Below are 19367 nucleotides of genomic sequence, written 5' to 3'. Positions count from 1 at the left end.
TATTATATAGAACGTCCTTTTTATGTTGTCGTACATGAGCTGTCATATTGGTAACTATCTTTTTCAAAAAAAATAAATGAAAATAAAAAAAGTAAAAGTAAACACTATGAAGTTGTGTATTGTTTATAGTAAGTTCATGTAATACTAAGCAAAAATGAAGCTGACAAATATCACTACTGATATATTTTAGAAAAACCAGCTTCATGAGATCCTCAAATTCTTATATATCACGAGTTGGTAAAGTCACCAACCTAGCCTGGGTAGGGCCTTAAAAGATCCTTGAAATTTCAAGATCGCAACAGTTCGCTTCGATAATATTAACTGCCATGAATAAAAGAGCTAGGGATACAAGAACATATTTACATAGTCATGGAAGAACCGGAGTATTTCAGACAAATCTAGAAGCACATTTTTTCAAAGTAAATTTTCATTAGAGAACACCTCAAAGAGGAGTGCACCCAAGGAACGACTGTACAAAATACACCAATATATCCTAACACTGTCCAAAAAATAAGCAAATCCTCTTCAGTTTATACTTCTTATTTATTAACATTTTACCTTTCGAAAATAAAAATAAAAATAAAAATAGAGCTTTCATACCTCAAAGGATCTTCTATTTCATATATCTCAAAGCAAATTAACAACAACCTGATGAGGCTAAAAGGCTAGACGATAGAAGAAGCACCAACAAGTTAAATCATCGTCATGCACTGTCACATACCCTCTCATTACATTAAGGTTATGCCTAAAGGCCACACACAATTTTCACCTTCTACTTCCTTACATACTCATTGTTAGATTGTTCGCATACTATGGAAGCAATTCATTTTTTTTTTTTTTTTTTTTAAATAAAATTTAAATTGAAGCCAACAATACAGCTATACATGGGAGTATAAAACCAATTTCCCATAAAAAAAGGAAAAAAAAAAAAAAAACTCTACTTTTTATTTTTATTTTTATTTTTTATGAATGATAAAAAAAAAAAACTGAACTTACATTAAAATGGAACAGTTATTTTCTTGGCCATGGATCGACATCCCAGAGCCTCAGAAAATCATTCTGAATCTCCTAACAATAACATTGTTTAAAATTTAAAATATTAAGGCACCATCAATTTTCCCTAAAATGCCAATTAGACAATAGATTCAACCAGAGAAAGCAATGAATTATAGTTCAACCAGTCCCGGTTTCTCAATGTTGTGCCTCTTCTTCAAATTATCAATCTTGTTCTTACACTGTTACACACTCTTACCAGACTTCTGCGTATCGCACCTATCATTCACGATCTTAATTGGCCACCTCCTCCCAATCTCTCCCCCATAAAATACTCCAATTCAACTGCATATACTTCTCTGTATGTCAAGAAGACACGCTATCGTTGAGTAGCGATCCTTCCGGTGATCGACTCGCAACTCGGGGGAATCGGCTACACCGCCGTGCTTGAACTTCTTGTGGTAGTAGGAACCTCTCTTCACGTTCAGAATGGTTCTTTAAAGTCGATTCTGGTCGGAGGATTCGTCGTCGGAGTCGGCGAAGGAGTTAGCGTCGGCATTCTGAGAGTAGAACCCGGGAGAGTTACCGGCGCCGGTGAATTTATCGGCGGCGTCTTCGGCGATGACAGGGAAGTCCTGGTTGCATGAGGCCATGGGAGTGTCTTCGTAACGCTTCCGTCAAAATTGGATTTTACGTTAATTCTCCCAACACTTGTTCTCACCGTCGAAACTGGACACAGTCACAAGTTAGGAAAAAAATTTAAACAAAAAAAGAAAAAGAAAAAGTTTGATTATTGTTTTATTGGTTTTTCATGACTTTAAAAATTTAGTCATTATTATTTATTTATTTGAAAAAGAATCATAGATTTTAAATCTTTGCTTTCTTATAAGAAAAGGAAAGCCTTTTATTTCATACTAAAATCAAATTTTCATATTTTTAAAAACCTAAATTCATTTAATTACTTTATAATTGAGTTTATGATGTATCATGTGTTTTCCACCAATGCATATATATATTTTCTCATTATTTAAATATGTTTTGTTAATTGTTTAAATGTTGCCATGAATTATAATTGAGTATGTGTATATTTTTATTTTGTCCCAAAATAATATTTGTCTAATTTACTATAAATGTTATATTTTAATTATTTTGTATTATATTTATTTTATTTTAAATTTTGAATTGTGTGAAAAATTGAAAATGCATTATGTTAAAAATTTAATTAATCAAAGACTTACCTTGCGTTTTACTTGAAAAAAAAAAAACAAAAAAAACTTTTGTTTTATTATACTAGAATTCTTATTATTTTTTGGTTAGAGATAATTATTTTATTTTTACCTATTTATTTATCTTTCGTTTTTAATGAAGGTGCAAGAAACCGCCATTACATAAACCCTGTAAAATAACACTCCCCCTTCGAAGAAGTCATTTGCCCCTCTGCTGGCAAAGCCCTCTCTCTTCACACACACACATCTCTATAAACAATTCATTTCGTCCCCGTCACTGTATAGTGAGTAAAGACGCATCAAAGGCATCCGTACGGAGAAATCGAACATGGTTGCAGTTCCATTCAGGTTTTTCTTTTGTTTCTTTCTCTCAATTTCTTTTTTCATTTTTTTCAGATTGTTTGATTTTTTAAGAATTTGTAATGCTCTGTTTGGTTGGAAACAGAAAGAAATGTATATAAGATTTTGTGATTTCCGGGTTCTTGGTTAATTTTTTGGATCTTCTGTTCTTCGTATTGCCAACTGTGAGATACAGGTAAGGAGAAGGAATAACCCAGTTATAGAGACATACACATGAAAGATTATAATAGGAGTTGTTCTTGAAGACCACATACTTGGAAGAACCCATTTATACACACAGTCACATAAAAGATTACAATAGGAGTTGTTCTTGAATTTCGAACCAAACCCACATATTAGGAAGAACCCTGCTATACACAGACACGTAAAAGTTTATAATTGGAAAAGTTCTTGAAATTGAACCAAAACCACATACTAGGAAGTACCCAGTTATACACAGAGTCACTTGAAAGATTGTAATTAGAGAAGTTCTTGAAATTGAACCAAAACCACATACTTGGAAGAACCCAGTTATACACACAGTCCCAAAAGATTATAATAGGAGGAGTTATTGAGATTGAACCAAAACCACGTACTATAATCTATAAATAAACATAAACTTTTTCAAGTACTAAGAAAGGTAGAAAATAATGTTTGTTCAACTCCAGCTAATATAATCTGATTGATCCCTAAAATAGACTCTGGTAACTTGTTACTATTTATGCTATATGTTTATTCAAGAAATATTTGCCAATATACACACACACTTGCCCGGGCCACACACACAAGCACATCCTTATAATATATGTAATACAAGGACAAAGACTATTTCATTTCAGCATTTATTTTAGAGTTGTTGAATCACTTCCAATATTTTATTATTATATTTAATTAATTACATAACATTTTAAATCAGTGACTGGGTTTTATTGCATGGCTTTTAGTATCAGTGAGTGAATTACATTCTCCGTTGGCTTTCCAATTGAAAATGGGATTACATGCTAAGATAAACTATGCACAGATACACAGCCACTAGATAAATGAAAATGGGATTACTCATATTGGTTTCTCTTTTAAATTTTGCTTCAATTTAAATTTCCTTTCGTTTTATTCATCACAGCCACTAGATAAATGAAATAGCAAATGTTTAAGCAGAATAACGGGAGCTAGCAATGTGCGGGACACAAGTTTTTACTTTGAAAAACACTGGACTTAGACTAGAGCCAAACAGTTACTAAGAAGTCAAACTAATATGACAATACCATGCTAGTCTTTGCCTTATAATCATTATTCGGCTTACTTTACCTCCAAACCAGACTTTTGCCAAAGACTCCACTAAGCTTTGTTGCTGTCCTCTCTCTCTCTCCTCTCTTTTTTCCTTTGTGTTTGCTGTTTTTTCACTAATCTTTATTGGATAACTAAAGTCTCATTAGAAATAGCACGATCAACTGGGGAACGCAATCTGCAACAGGCTACAGTCTACACAATAGCCCCTAATCTCTCAATAGATCAAAAAAAAAATCCATATCTCCCCCTTGAATTTACAATTTCTCCCAAATGCCCAACAAAAAAGAGAACTAATAATGGAGAACTTAAGCATCCCAACAAGAGTCTCCTCTCCGTCAAAGGGTCTCCTATTCTGTTCCGTCCGCAAACCCCACCAAACACACAAGGGCACCATCCATCAAACATCTTGGATTCTCAGCCTTGGAAACCCACTGTACAACCTCTCCAAGCCTCAAATCATGCTCCTTGATGTGTGTCTATCAAATTGATTTCTCTTGCACGTTGTCCAATCCTTCAAATACAATATGTGTCTCTGCAGTTTGAAACTTGCCTTCTCAATCCACTAGAGAAGTCTTGATCATCACACAAGTAAAACACCCAGTATCTCAGTGAAAGTGTGTAATTTCAATCCAAGAGTAGCTTGTTCTAGAGAAGTTTTTTGAAACTTAAGAAGACTTAGTAGCATGCTCTATTAGTTTTTTAAAGATGTGTCTATTTGTATGCGCTTCTCTCTCTTTTATAAAAACATGGTTTTATATAGGTGGGAAACCCTAATCCTTAACCTTGAACAATTTTGAAACTGATTGACAGACTGAGTTTTGTCCAAAAAGTCATCCTTTTAAGTTCGGAAACCAAATTTTTTGAACCTAGCGATTTGAGTCCTTGTGCTTACATTTTGAGTTACCACTTAATCAGCTCATTGTGCCTCTGAGTACTAGTGCTCAAATTTTAAGTAACCGGCAACTTACCTCACTTGAGGATTGAGTATTTGTGCTCAAAATATATATATATTTTTTATAAGTAAAAATTCATAAAAAGGGTTCAAAAGGGGAACGCGTCCCATGTACACAAACAAAACAGGAAATCTATTTGTGCTCAAAAAATTGACTACCACCTAGCAGTGATCAGATGCTCAGATTGTTAAAATCTATTTAAACCACTTCAAAATGTTTTCAAAGTAATTCCAAAACAAGTTTAAACATTCCAAAACTAAAATATGAAAGGACTAACACATCCAGACAATTTTATCTCGATTCTAATATGTGAATCACTAGTACTTCCTTGAATTTCCATTGTCCTAGTCTCCTATGTGACAACTCAGTCACTCAGTACATGTCTCTCATTGGGAACAATACCCAACTGACTTAAGACTCAAGAAAGTTAAGTCGGAATTTTTGACACTAAATTTGTCAACACACAACGAGACTAAGTCCTAACAGTTGTGCTCAAACAAGATACTAAATGGCATGGCTTTGTCATGATCCTGTTACATCCCACAATCTATGTGAATTTTTTTTTTACATGCACTAAAAGTCCACCCTATCATCATTATCAATTAAATGTGCAATATATATCATCTGAAGAAATCCCAAATCGGTTACTGGAATTACAACAAAACCGTACTATGTTTAAAGCCAAGAGTGGCAAAACTTCCTGAAAACCCTAGTTAAAAATGAGATTCTTTTTTTAGTGGATTGCAAATTCTTAAACTGATAACAGAATTTTTACATTAGGAATCGTAAGTAATGAAGTTCAATCCAATGAGAATTATTATTAATTTTTTTTTTATGCTTCCCTTGTACAAAATTAGATCTAGGAGAAAAATGATATAATGATGTTCAGTTGCTCTGTACATTGGAAGCATTGTTTCAGTTGTTTGTTTATTGTTGTTGTCGTCACCCCTATCCTCATGGTTACCTGCGCAAATTGTGCTTCGCGATTTAAGCCTGTTAATTGCTATCTTATAATTTGAAAGTATCTGAAAATAAGTTTTTCTTTTGAGGTGAATCAGTGTGTGATGCTTTTAGTCTCTTCTTAATTTCTTATTTATAGAACTTGCATTGTTATAACGTATGTTACCTGGACTTGTGTGCATGCGTCGGATGCTGGTTTGTGTTCGAGCATTTAATGTATCAACTTCCTAAATAAGACAGAAAGAAATTGCTAAATATTTATTCATTTTTTTTTTTTTTTTTCCCTGAAGTAAAATCAGTATCGTAGTGTTCAAAATAGGCATTTAACTTTCTCTAAAGCAATAATCTAATAAAAAATTTTTTTTTGGATATACTTTATGGACATGTCCAACCAAAATTTTCGGACACGTATCTGTACAGTAACCCCTGTCCAAGTGCATATGTCCAACATGTCTTTTTGAAGAGTCCATGTAACATAGGTTGTAACTAGATTGATACCAGGGATTTGAAAATAGAGAACATAGTACTATTTCAAGTAGGAAGCCTTGCTGTTTGATACTATAGATTTGAGTTCTTCCAATCAAGCATGAGAAGCAGCAATGCCAAGAAATACACTATTAATTTTGGATGTGTATATACGCATACGTCCACTTGAGTTTACCATATCAAGCTCCTAATCAAGCACTTTTTTAATTATTAAATCAAAATTTCCAATTTCATTATAGTACTTAAACTAGTCTCATGATTCGAGAAGATAATAACTTAAAAAATAATCACAAACTAAAATACATGAGCAACAATTTTAAACCCTAACTAAAGAGTATAATATATAATTTCCTTTGATGTTCTAAATTACCTGGTAGTCTTCTAATCTTCCTTGATCCTCTCTCTCACATAAGACAACTGGGGTTTATCTTGAACCCTAGAGAAAAATTTATTGTTTGGTTTAGGAAGACATATGACGCTAAATAATATTTCATTTTGATTATTTATTTTGTTTTATTTGAGATTGAGATCCAGTATGGTGCAAGTGCATGGTATGGCATGTGCATGCCAGTAAAAGTTTTAAATTAGTTATGTTCACTTTTAGTCATAACAATCTGCTCTCCTGAAAAGGAATTTTGTCCTCAAAATTGACAGTTACAAGCATTGCCTCTTATAGATTTTAAGAGGTCCTAAATATTATTGCCAACTTAAGTTTTAAAGGATAAAAGAATATTAATATTTGGTAGCTATATTGTCATACCATGAATAATTATAAAGGCAAGTGAAAATTGTGAAATCTAATGGGCGCTTTTCTGCGAGTGGTTGGCACTAAGCTCCTCCTTTTTCTGTTTTGATACATAGATGAGGTTCTGTGGTGCATTCTTTTCACTAATGACATTACCGTTTGTTAGTGAACAGGATATGGTGCTGTGGTTGGCTCTTCCTTATGAAGCAGTAGCCAGTAGAGTTGATTTATTTGCTTTATCTATGATCAGAGAGATCTAGGATATTCCACAGATCAGGATTTATGTGAACGAATTTGCATGCATGCATGTAAGTATATTTCTGTGCATCTAACCATATGTGATGATCTAAATGTGTGAATATTCCCGAACCTTCCAGAAACTCAGAATCACTGTAAGGTTGTTGTTTGTTCTATTAGGTTTTGTAATGTACTTTTTGTTAATTTGATTGAATTGATTTCGTATTTAAAAGGAAATGAACCACACAAACCTATAGCTAATTTTTGAGTGTATGAAGGTGGTAGTTAAAAGATCAGTGATCACACAATGAGATTTGTTATCTTTTCATACTAACTATGCTTTAATTTAACCAGAGAATTCTCAGCTAGCAAATGCAAGGTTTCAGGCTGCTGCAGCAATCTGAGATGCAGCTATCAGAGAACGGGTGTTCCTTACAGCTGATGACAAGAGAAGCTTGATTAGGTAACCTTACCAGTTGGAAGTCCGTATCTGTATTATTCAAAGTGGCAGAATATTGCTATTATTATCAACATTAGTGCATGAGTGCATTTCCTTTTTATGTATGTTGGAATATCCTCTTCTAGTATGAACTATTATTCATGATACATGGGATTCTTCATTGTTATTCTACATAAGCATGTAATTGTTCACTGTATAAATGAATGTATTTTCGCAGCTTTTGTTTGTGCTATGTTATGCAACATGCTAGTTCACTGAGCACTATGTTCAAGCAAAAGCTTCTTAAGGGGATTGTATATTGCGCATAATTTTGAACTTAATCAACTTAACATGCAAGAAATGCATGTGCAATACTCTTGCTAACTGCTGTGTTATATGTGATGTTGCTGCTATATATGACCTTGGCATGCTATTTCTTTAAGTGAATATATAGAGAATAGGCATATGATGCACGGGTGATTTTCCAAACACCTTTTGCATGTCAAGAATCTCCGACACCGACTCTAGCATTGTCACTTCACATCAAACAAAGAAAACAAGGGACACCATATAGCCCATGCTGCTGAACAATTCAACATAAGATTACAGTATCCGTAGCCTTCTTACACATGCAGCACCCATCGACCATTGGTAATTCCTTCTCTTAGGTTATAGATGTCCAAGATGGCATTATATATTGTTGTTTAAACAAAAAAATCCATTTCTAAAGGGGCTCTTGTTTGCCAAACTGCTTTCCAGGGGAAATTCGGCATAGCTCCCCTAAAAAGTACGGTATAGAACAATCTCAATTCTCACATGAAGGACCTATCCTTTGAAACACTCGCTTCCAACCTTTAAAAGCATGCATACTCTGCCCTATCTCCAGCCCCCACCAGGTGATATTTCATTGAGGCAACCCCTTAACAAATTCATATGAAGCCTCTCTAGTTCTTGTCTACTGATGTCAGAATGGTAAAGAGATATGTTAGGTCAAAGACTCAAAAACATAATCTTAGTATGACTATCAGGGATCTGTAAGAACCTTTATGCATGTTGCATCAGAAAGCCGTTGTATAGGGCCTCTGGGAGCTGTCAAAGAACAATCACAATGATTGCAGTTTCTGTCTAACCTGGCCTGAAAGCGGATGAGGATGAATCTCCTGTCTCTTCACATAAAACGTAAGACATTACCAAATGATTTTCCCCGACAGCTCTTCTCTGGAAAGCTCTCAGCATACCACTCATTGACCTTCTCATTATATGGCTTAAGGCCTCCAAGTTAACAAAGGGATGGCACGGGTCCCTTTTCGGGCTGCTGAAATGACTTGCCGGTGTTCCGATGAGTGAACAGAGAACTTCAATGTGTAAATGGAAAACTCAATGCTTTCTGATAATTTCTTCCAGAAGCCCATAATCTTCATGATGTACAGAACAAATCCCTCTTTTTTTGAGAGACACTGGCATTTTATTCAGATTTGACATAAAAGTCTTTGTTTTGAGGAAGGTGCTGAACTAAGACTGTTAACGTTCTTTTCACTTTTTCTTTCTGATAACTGCAGTGTTAGCTGTTATCAGGCACTAATACATTCCATTTTCCGGTGTGCATGGAATTAAAAGATTACTGCTCTCTTGAGAAACTAGATCATTAATGAGTCATGTGTAAGCAACTGTTGAAATCAGAATCAACAAAATTGGACACTGATTGTTTTCTTCTTCCTCTGTGTGTGTGTATGTGTGTTTTATTTTTTAGAAGAAAACCTTCGGTTTCTTTGCATAGTTCATATCAGTCTTTGAATCAATTTGCGTGCTTTACTTTTTATTTCAGTGGCAGCATAAGTGACCCATGCATCAGCTGTTTATGATTCCCAAATATGTAGTCTAATGCAGCATGTATAAGGGCATCAATACTTATACGAACTCACAACTAACACGTCAGATCACCAAACTTATTTTAATTGAAATTGCATAGCCTCATCACCAGGAGAGTTTATAATTTTAAAGATGAGAAATGGTTCAAACTTGCCTAATGATTTTTTTTTTTTGATAAGTAAAAAAAACTTGCCTAATGAATTGTTACTCTGAATGAAGAAAGAAATACCCAAATTAAATCAAAGCTAGCTTATGGAGTAGTTAAATAAGGAATCCAGCTAGAAGAGTTGTGTCATGTCATATAGCAGCTTAACTATGTTAGAACTTTAACATAAAGTTAATTAATACATGCTTCGATTTAATTACCAGATAGTTTGGTCTTTGTTTCAGTATGTACAATATTTTCGGACATGGCAGAATCCTGTGTAATTTTTTTTTTTTCCTGGGCAGAAACCTATGTAAATTGTGACTAGGTTTGAGGAATTCCTTGTGTGGTTTCTTTTGTTATTTCAACGCATATGAGAGGACTTCTAATGGTCCGTGTTGCATTCTCTGTCTTTTATTTCGTTTACTTATAGTAACAAGTAACATATCAACTCATTGCTTGCATGAAATCGTAGTTAGCAACCAATGGGTCAGTGGCCTAGCGGTATCAGCCTCTTACTTCCCAAAGGGAGGTTAGGGGTTCAAGTCTCAGAAGAGACGTGTGTGTGAGTACCAACTAGGAAAAAAAAGAAAAAGAAATCCTAGTTAGCAGCTCAAACAAAATTGGAAAACCTTGTAGTTATTTCTGCTTGAATGTCCTTTTTGTAGGCTAGAGTTTACTACTGCTGAGAAGGAGGCATTTTTCTATGAGGTTTCTACATTATCAATCAAAATATACTTGAGCTTCCTTTTTTTTTTTTTTTAACTTTATAGTACTGTTATCTTTTTTTCAGGATATTTATAGTATGCGTGCTTACAGACATAAGCATAAATGCCTAACCCTCCTACCCCCACTTTTTCCATTTCATCTCAGTTAGTTTCATGAATCACGTTCAACATCTACATATCTTTTCTTATGATTCCTTTTTTATTTTGTTTTGGACCTATGAATTTGCATTTATAGCATATGAGTAGTCTCTAGTTAGATAGTGTGATACCCCCGGATTTCCGGATGCGGGTTGGCCAGGCCCACGCCCGATTACCCGAGGATATCAAAACAATTAGCAATTTAATGAACACAGAATTCAATATAGAAAACAAGAATGAATAAAATTTTGCTGAAAAGAACCTAGAATGATAATCCAATAATTGAAAACCTCAGAATAAATAATTTCATTGATAATTAAAACTATTTTGATACAACTGATCCACCACGAATGGAAATCGTTCTCCAATTTATACAACTCGGGAATCCATCTAGTGGACCCCTAAAATATCCAATGGTACTCAAAAGACTGGAACAAAACCCAAGTCTTAACATGAAATAAAATCCTACGCCATCAGTAGAGTGAATAACTGTATCTGCTCAGCACGATCACGCTCTACAGTTCAGAACTGACGAACACCTGAAAAAAAATAATAAAAAGGTGGGTCAGGCCCACTAGCAAGTTCTAATCTAACTGCAATCCATACAGTGACCCGATACGCAGATACACCATAGATACCTCACAATATCTATCTAGTCCATACATATATATATTCACACTATGGGACATTCACTGAACTACAGTAGGGATCTCAACCTGAATAGAAGGCAACATGCGAATACGCACCCAAAGGTGGGCATGAGTACCTAGACCTAACAGGGTACACCCAACCTACTATAACCAGCTACACGTCCACTGCATATACGCACCCTAACCAACAAGTTTGAGACTCAAGCTCAACTCGTGGTACCATAAACATATATATCTAAACTCCGTTCCTAACCATTCACAAGAAATCCAATAAGTCATTCGGCGTATTCAACCGTACCGACTTATATATATATAAGGAGGATTTATTTAACAACCCGTTCCCTTATTCCAAAACAGGTAGGACTGAGTATTTTAAATCAGTCTGTCCCTAGTATGCCACCGTCCCATACCGGTGCATACAATCCACAAAGTCCATATAATTGATAGAACCAGTCATACTGTTCACCAATTAAAATCCATAAGGTAGGAATTAGCATTTTGAGCTAAACCATACCTAGTATGCCACCGCCCCATACCGGTGCATACCATCCTCCATATCCATGTAAATTACAACATTCAAATGATAAGCAAGTAATTTACAATGCAAAACCAAAACCCAGATAATTGACAGAATTTTGATGTGAGAATTCAGCACTTAAAATCCAATACATAATTCCAAATAATTGGTCAAGTTTAATATAAGAATTAAGCAATTATAATCCAATATATGATTCCAAATAATTGACCGAATTAAGTATAAGAATTCAGCAATTATGTTCCAATACATAATTCCAGGTAAATTACAAGGCATAAATAATAAGCATGTAATTTATAGTCCAAAATCAACCATCCACATTATTGTAGAATAGTATTTAGTATTTCAACAACTTAAAACCAAAACCATGTAAATTACAGACTACGAATGATAGTACAGTAATTTAAAATCCAAAACCAATATCCAATTAATTACCGAAGATTTTTAAATGTTTCAGCAATATAAATCCAACCAATTAACCATATAGTTGCAGGGAATGAATTAATAAATCAACAACTAACTTCCAGAGCCTGCATAGATTACATCTAACACATCAATGACCCCATAATATATTTAAGACCATTTTATAAATATATTACATCCCACTGGAATGCCTAAAAATAAGCTTAAGCATTTAAAACTTCATTCATCCACCAACCGTATATAATTGTACATAAGTGTTATACAGTTTGATCCGTTAATTTAGAATTAACCTTAAATTAATTTAGGGTCTTAATAACACCCAAAAATTAACTATTTAATCCCTCCGTGAAGTCTCATTAAATTTCTAAAATTTAATCAAGCCATTCAGTTCCTTTCTCTGTTAGTAGCATACACCGTTGTATAATTTTTACACTGCTTCATCCTTTGTCTTAAAGGCTTAAACCATGCAACATTAATTTTAATAACACTTAAAATTAACTACTTAGATCCTCTGTTAAGTCCCTACAATTCATTAGAATCACTCAGAAGCCCAAACAGTGCTCAAAACACCAAACAGAGCCCTAAAACCACTTTCTGGACGTAAAAATAAATTGGAGCCGGCTCTTGGAATGGAGGAGCCGGCTCTTCCCCTATTGGAGCCGGCTCCAATCCCCTAGGAGCCGGCTCTTGCTGAAGGGGAGCCGGCTCTTGACTTCCTAGAGCCGGCTCTCTCCCTCTTGAGAGCCTCCAGTTCAGTCTCTGCTCCGTTTTTACCTATCTGCTCGTTCTCTGGTCAGTCCCTACCCTTCTGTTTATTTCTTAAACTGATCTTAAGGGTTTATTATCACTCTATTATCATCTCCAAGGTTTGATTACAGTAATTTAAAACAATTACAAAGCTTAAGGTTGCTATTGAACTTACCAAGCTTTTAGTATCAAAACTGAAACTATATGCAGAAACAGAAACGGAACAGATTGCACACGTATTTATAACAGAATAATAACATCCCTATGAGTTTTGTATAACCCCAATAGAGTTCCTGTATTGTCTCTACAAGAGTTGCAGTCAAATACAGAAACTAAGGCTACGATGGAAACCATATGCTTAAAGTACAGAAAACTGAAAACCACTTGCATACACTGTAACAGATATTGATTTCCACACATACAGACTAACAATATAACACGTAATAAACATATCAATTCCAGTTTCTGCTTGATTAAACCCTAGAGATTATCTAGGTGCACAGAACACGGCCCAAAGGGAAAGAGGAAGATAGAACTTGCCTTTGTAATAGTTGGTCTGCTTTCCTCTGTTCTGGCCACACTGAAAATACTGCTTAGCCTCCTATTACTTCTGTGTTTCCCTTCTCCTTGGTTTGGCTTTGAAACCTCAGTCGAGAACTCACAATTTGCTCTGTTATCTTACCCTTACTCTGCATCTCTCTGTGTTTTGCAGAACTCTCTACGTGTATATGCTATGTGATATATCGTAAAACCCTAACTTAACGCATAATGGAGTATTTATAAACTAAATACTAAAACCCTAATCCTTGTCACATTGAGATAAAGCCCTAAACTTAATCCGAGTTTAGTTAGATATCAGATGCTTATGAGACGGCTCCAAAAACCCTAACTAAAACGTATCTAAAACCCTAGTTAATGGAAATTACATAATTACCCTGTTCCAAAAATTAAATCCTTAATTTAATTAAATCAAATCAAGCAAGCAACGAATCACTTAAAATACATAAAATAAATAAAATAAGTAATTAAAATAAACCAACAAATAAAGAATTACACCCTTAATTAAAATAAACAATAATAAATCAATTAAATCAAATTATCCAATTAAGTCAATTAATGCAAATAATGTTAAATAATTCAACTAAGACAATTTAAACAAAGATAATAAACGAAAATAAATAATTAACAAATAAATCAATTAATACACACAAATAAACATTTATTCATAAAATTAATAAATAAAATAAAATGCACATAAAATAACATTTAAATTCCAATTTTATCCCTTTTTAAAGTAGGGGTATTACAGATAGATTAACAGGAATGCAGGGAACATCATCTGATACAATTGGTTGTCTAATTGTTTCTTCTACTTTCCTTCTTGTATTATGGAAACAATATGATGTGCATATTCGGAAAGTATGACAAGAGAATGCAAATCCAGATTCAAGGATCAATGTAGTCATATGGCAGGATTCTAATTTTGAACTTGCAGTTCAGTTTCTGTTTTCTTTCTCTCCTCTCTCTCTCTCTCTCTTCAACAACCAAACAACACCCCCCCCCCCCCCCCCCCCCCCCCCCCACCCCACAACCAACCCCCAAAAACACAAGTTAGATGTATTTGGCAATTTAATTCTGGGATATAGAAAGCGGTGCCATGGTGGACTTTTTATAATGGACTTCTTTTGATCCGTATCGTTCTCCCTCAGTTGGAGAATCTGAAAAATATGCTCAGTTTTGAAAATGAAGTGTTTGAAGTGTTTCAAATCCAGAATTGTATATGTAGCTGGAGATAAAAACTTTGGAGTTGCAGGTCTGGCTTCCCTTCTCAGTGGTAGCAATACTAATTTCCATTCCCTTCTCGATTATTTTGGTGAGTTTGTCAGGAATAATGAAATCAGTGGTAGGAGAACTTTCTGTAACATCATGTTCTTCCATAAATCTGGAGCAGGACTTCGAAGTTCTCTCTCTCTCAAGTAGGATCACAGATACTCAACTCAACAAACACGTACTATGGCCCGATGTAGACTTGAACGCCTAACCTCCCATATGGAAGGATGAGGAGCTACCACTTGATCTAAAGGCTATGTGATCTTGCCTTGATCACATCTTGCATTGTTCCACCTCTTTCTTGTAATGTTTTTGGCTACAACAAATCATGGGTTTTTTATTCTTAACTCTTTATTTGGTGACATATCTTATTTCTCTTCAGCTTTGAGCTGTTCAAGAATAGTTTCACAGCTTGTTGAGGTGCATATGATACAACAACTGAATCTCACTTTTCCTTGATAGTCTGATCATCTACCACTTCATAGTCCAATGGTTTTAACTTTTAAGTTGTGGACGCTGCGGAAGATAAGGATGCAGGTGTAATGGGCGTTACCTAGCGGTATCAGAAATCGTGGTCTTGAAATTTTCTCGGCCTTGCGCACCTTAGATGTGCTGCTTCTGACTCGATGGAGTCCCTTGGGACTTGTATTAGACGGCCAATTCTCATGGAACTTGAATGAGATTGATGTGATTCCAATTCCCGCTAATATATCAATGAGTATAGGGCTCAGACTTTTCCGATGCAGAGACTCGGTTGAGTCTGTCTCATAACATGGTTTCAATCCTTACCTATCGACACAGCCTTGAAACTCCTTCCTACCTCTTTGAACCCTGAACCTACATGTTTTTTCACAATCTTAGACCATCATCAACCTAATTTTAGGCAGCTAATTGCATGTTTTTTAAAGCTGTCCTTCTTTACTAACCCTTACCCTACCCTTTGGGACTCTAATTTAGGACTCCAAAGCTAAGTCACATAATTTGCTCAAACCACTGGCGCTCCATCGCTCCGTGCGCGAATCGGCGTTTTAAGAGCAAATTCGCCAAAAATTCACGCTCTCATGTTTTTGAATTTGCGAATTCATAATTAGGAATTCACGAATTCAATTTAAGAATTTGGCGGTTTTTAAAATTCAATTCGACGATTTGTGCAAGGTAAAATCGCATATTTTGTTCAAGAATTCGATAACTTTGGACAATAAATTCACGGATTTTGTGTGAATCTTGAGAAGTTTCTATTTTACCCCCAACTTAAACAGACCAAATAAGGTTAATTATGTCAAAAAGTAACCAATTTAATTTAATTATGTAAACTCTGTCCTTTATAGGTCAAATAATATAATAATAGAGTTAATAACTTAATATTTAATAATACTTACCTTCAATAGACAATATTTATTAGTAAAGAAATAAATGAATGAATAACTTTTCATATTCTGAATTTCTAAATCTCTGATTTCTCTCTGCTATTAAGTGTAGGGTTCTTGACTTCTTTCTTTGAATGGAGAGAACAAAGTCTTGACTCTTGAGTAATTGACTCTTGATTCACTCTTATTCTCATTCCAACATTTCATATTCTCTCTGCTATTACGTTTAGGGCTCTTTGAACTGAAAGAAGGATTTGAACAAAGTCTTTGATATCTTGAAGAGCAATAACAGTTAAGGAGTAAGGAATAAGGATGGCCGAGTAACTCATTATCTTTCCTTTTCTATGTATAGTTTTTTTTTTCGTTGTTATTTGGTTTGATTTTCACTCTGTATTTTTTACTCTCTCTCCATATATTTTGGGTTTTTCTTTCTATCAGACTACTTGTTTTCATTTAGTTCTAACTTCTAATTTCTAGCAGTTTTTATTTTTTATTTTTTATTAAGCGTTTAATGTACTATTTTGCACTCTCTAATTTTTTATTTACTTTGTAGGATTACAATGAATGAAGTTGATGGAGCAGAGGGCTTGGATTCTATTTCCATGGACAATTCAGTTGGTGAAGAGCACCAATCATTGGATGACATAACTTCTACCCCATTAAGAAGGTATGTAACAATGGTTGGAACTAAAAAGGATAATAAATGGATATGCAATTTTGGTTGTAAATCTGAACCTTATACTGGCACTTATTCTCGTGTTCGAGCCCATTTAATTGGATTGTTTCCTGGACAAAAAAAACAAGGAGTTGCAATTTGTTCTAAAGTGAAAAAAGATGAGAGGGAAAAAATGAAAAAGGAAGAACTTGCAGCTAAAAGTCTTTATGGAAGTAATTCACGCAAGCCTCCTCTTTCTAGTTTACCAATTGTTCCACCTTCTTCCACTGCCAATTCAGTAGGGGAACTTGGCACACAAAATATTGGTAACTTGTTCAAATTATCCTCTAGAGATGAAACAGATAGTATAGTTGCAAGGTATTATTATAGTTGTGGAATTTCTTTTAATGTAGCAAGATCCCCTCTTTGGACGGATGCAGTGAGAGCCATTAATAATGCTCCAAGAGGATACAGAGCACCAAGTTCTGAGAAAATAAGAACCATATTGCTTGATAAAGAGAGGACTAAAATTGATAATGCATTGATGCCCATCAAACAAAACTGGCCTAAGTATGGGGTTTCAATTGTATCTGATGGTTGGTCTAATTGTAAAAATCAACCGCTTATTAATGTGTTGGCTGTCTCAAGAGGTAGGCCTGTATTTGTTACTGCAGTTGATTGCTCTGGGGATGAAAAAACTGCACAATATATTTCTGAGATTTTGCTCAAGGTTATTGAAACAGTGGGAACATATAGTGTTGTGCAAATCTTAACTGATAATGCATCTACTTGCAAGGTTGCTGGAGATATAATTCAAGCAAGGCATTCTCATATTCTTTGGTCTGGTTGTATGGCTCACACATTAAGTCTTCTCATGAAAGATATTGCAAACTCAACAAACCCGTTATTAACTTTGGTTGGTACTTGTTATGCCAAGGCAAAAGGGGTGGTGAATTATATAAAAAATCATAGTTTTGCTCTGTACATTTTCAGGACTTTTTCTGCTTTAGAAGTAATTCAAGTGAAGAAAACAAGATTTGGTCATCATTTTGTTGTGCTAGATCGTCTTTTTCGGGTGAAAAATGCTTTGATAAGTGCAGTTTTATCTGAAGAGTGGGAAGCACTTAAGAAAGGAACCTCAAGGTCAAAGCTAGAACATGATCAGATTAAAAAAATTGTGCTAGATGATGAGTTTTGGAAAGATCTAAAATTTGTTTTGTCATTCACAAAACCAATTTGGAACATGATTCGTTTTTGTGACTCTGATAGAGCAGTTGTTGGAGAGGTTTACCAAAGAATGGAGGATATGCTGGGACATATTGAAGCGGCATTATCTAACAAATTTGAGATGTGTACAGAAGTGAAAGCTCTAGTTATCGCACGATGGGCAAGGATGAATCTTCCTTTACATACACTTGCTTATGTGCTTACTCCTTTTTATTATTCTAACTCTTGGTTGACAAGTGTAGGTCCAAATGGAAAGGAAAGGATGAAGCCTCATGCTAATTTATTTGTGCAAGGTTCCTATTTGAATGTTGTTGATAGACTTGTGAGAGATCCTCGAGATGCACCTTTAATTCGGCAACAACTTAGTGATTTCACAAGTGATGAAGGTGTTTTTGCTCGACCTCAATCAATTGAAGATAGAAAAATGATGAGTGCAGTAGCTTGGTGGAACTTATATGGTGTTGCAGCTCCCGAACTTTATGCTTTAGCAATTAAGGTGTTATCTCAAACTGTAAACACATCTTGTGCAGAGAGAGTATGGAGTACTTATGGGTATATCCATAGTGTCAAAAGAAATAAATTGAATGCTGATCGTGCTGAGTCATTAGTTTATGTTCATTACAACAACAGATTGTTGACAAGGTATAGAGAAGACTATGAGAAATCTTACACGAACTGGGATGATTTTGCTTATGAAGATGATTTGGATAATGATTTAGAAAGTATCGATAAAAGGGAGCAGGCTACACTTTATGCTGATGAGATTGAGGCTTCAAGTTCTTCTTTAGATAATGCAACATCTAGTACTTCTTTGCCATCCACTCAAGGGGCTAACATGTCTCAAACAAGCCGTAGAGAGGAAATTTCCTGAGGCAAGAGGCCACGGATCAACTAGATTGCAGTAAAATAGTCTCTAACATTTTGTTTTTGTAGTCTCATTTTGGTTTTGGGTTTGGAAGTTTGAATATTTCATGTCTGTTTTAAAGTTTAGCAATAGAATTTGCAAACTGAAGTATTGTTGTCTTTTTCTTTTGCTTTTGATCATTGCTATTTCCGAGACAATGATTGTCATCTTGAGAGCTTAAAGCAGGTTAAATGTATAAAAGACAATGCTTTTGAACATTGCTTTTTCTGTTATGCCCTATTCACTGTTATGTTTTTGTTTTTATAAAGCAGCTCGTTTGTTTGTCATGTTTGTTAATTTATGCATTTTTATAAAGCAGGTTATATTGGTTGTAATGGACTCATATTTGATTCACTATTCTATTTTTTTATTTGCATGAAATTTTTTAAAAACATATATTTACTATCGGCACTCTCGCGGCGCTCCCGCTCTAAGATTTTTTGGGATATGCCGCTCTTGCGCTTTCATTCCCGTTCTATGTGAC

General features: G+C 34.8%; 2 protein-coding genes across 4 annotated transcripts in view; both read left to right on the top strand.

Annotated features, from left to right (window-relative positions):
• Window positions 1-2246: 2246 nt before the first annotated feature.
• LOC132271233 (uncharacterized) lies at window positions 2247-19154 on the top strand. 3 transcript variants are annotated; one of them, XM_059772556.1, is made up of 4 exons: window positions 2247-2567; window positions 7163-7297; window positions 7581-7689; window positions 16651-19154. In XM_059772556.1, exon 4 carries the CDS (start codon window positions 16658-16660, stop codon window positions 18848-18850), a length of 2193 nt encoding a protein of 730 aa, XP_059628539.1. In that variant the 5' UTR covers window positions 2247-2567; window positions 7163-7297; window positions 7581-7689; window positions 16651-16657; the 3' UTR covers window positions 18851-19154. The 3 variants fall into 3 exon arrangements, with proteins under 3 accessions (XP_059628539.1, XP_059628538.1, XP_059628540.1); XM_059772555.1 differs by having other exon boundaries at window positions 7156-7297; XM_059772557.1 differs by lacking the exon at window positions 7163-7297.
• Window positions 16664-19367, top strand: part of LOC132271234 (uncharacterized) — a 13600-nt gene continuing 10896 nt past the window's right edge. Inside the window, exon 1 of the mRNA XM_059772558.1 lies at window positions 16664-16764. The gene's annotated coding sequence lies outside the window, so the exon portion shown is untranslated. The remainder of the gene's footprint in view (window positions 16765-19367) is intronic.

Source organism: Cornus florida, unplaced genomic scaffold (genome assembly GCF_030987335.1).
Source record: "Cornus florida cultivar Cherokee Brave unplaced genomic scaffold, ASM3098733v1 CherokeeBrave_3.0.0_Hap2_Chr08, whole genome shotgun sequence".
NCBI classification, from domain to species: domain Eukaryota; kingdom Viridiplantae; phylum Streptophyta; class Magnoliopsida; order Cornales; family Cornaceae; genus Cornus; species Cornus florida.
This window is presented reverse-complemented; position numbering and strand designations above follow the sequence as displayed.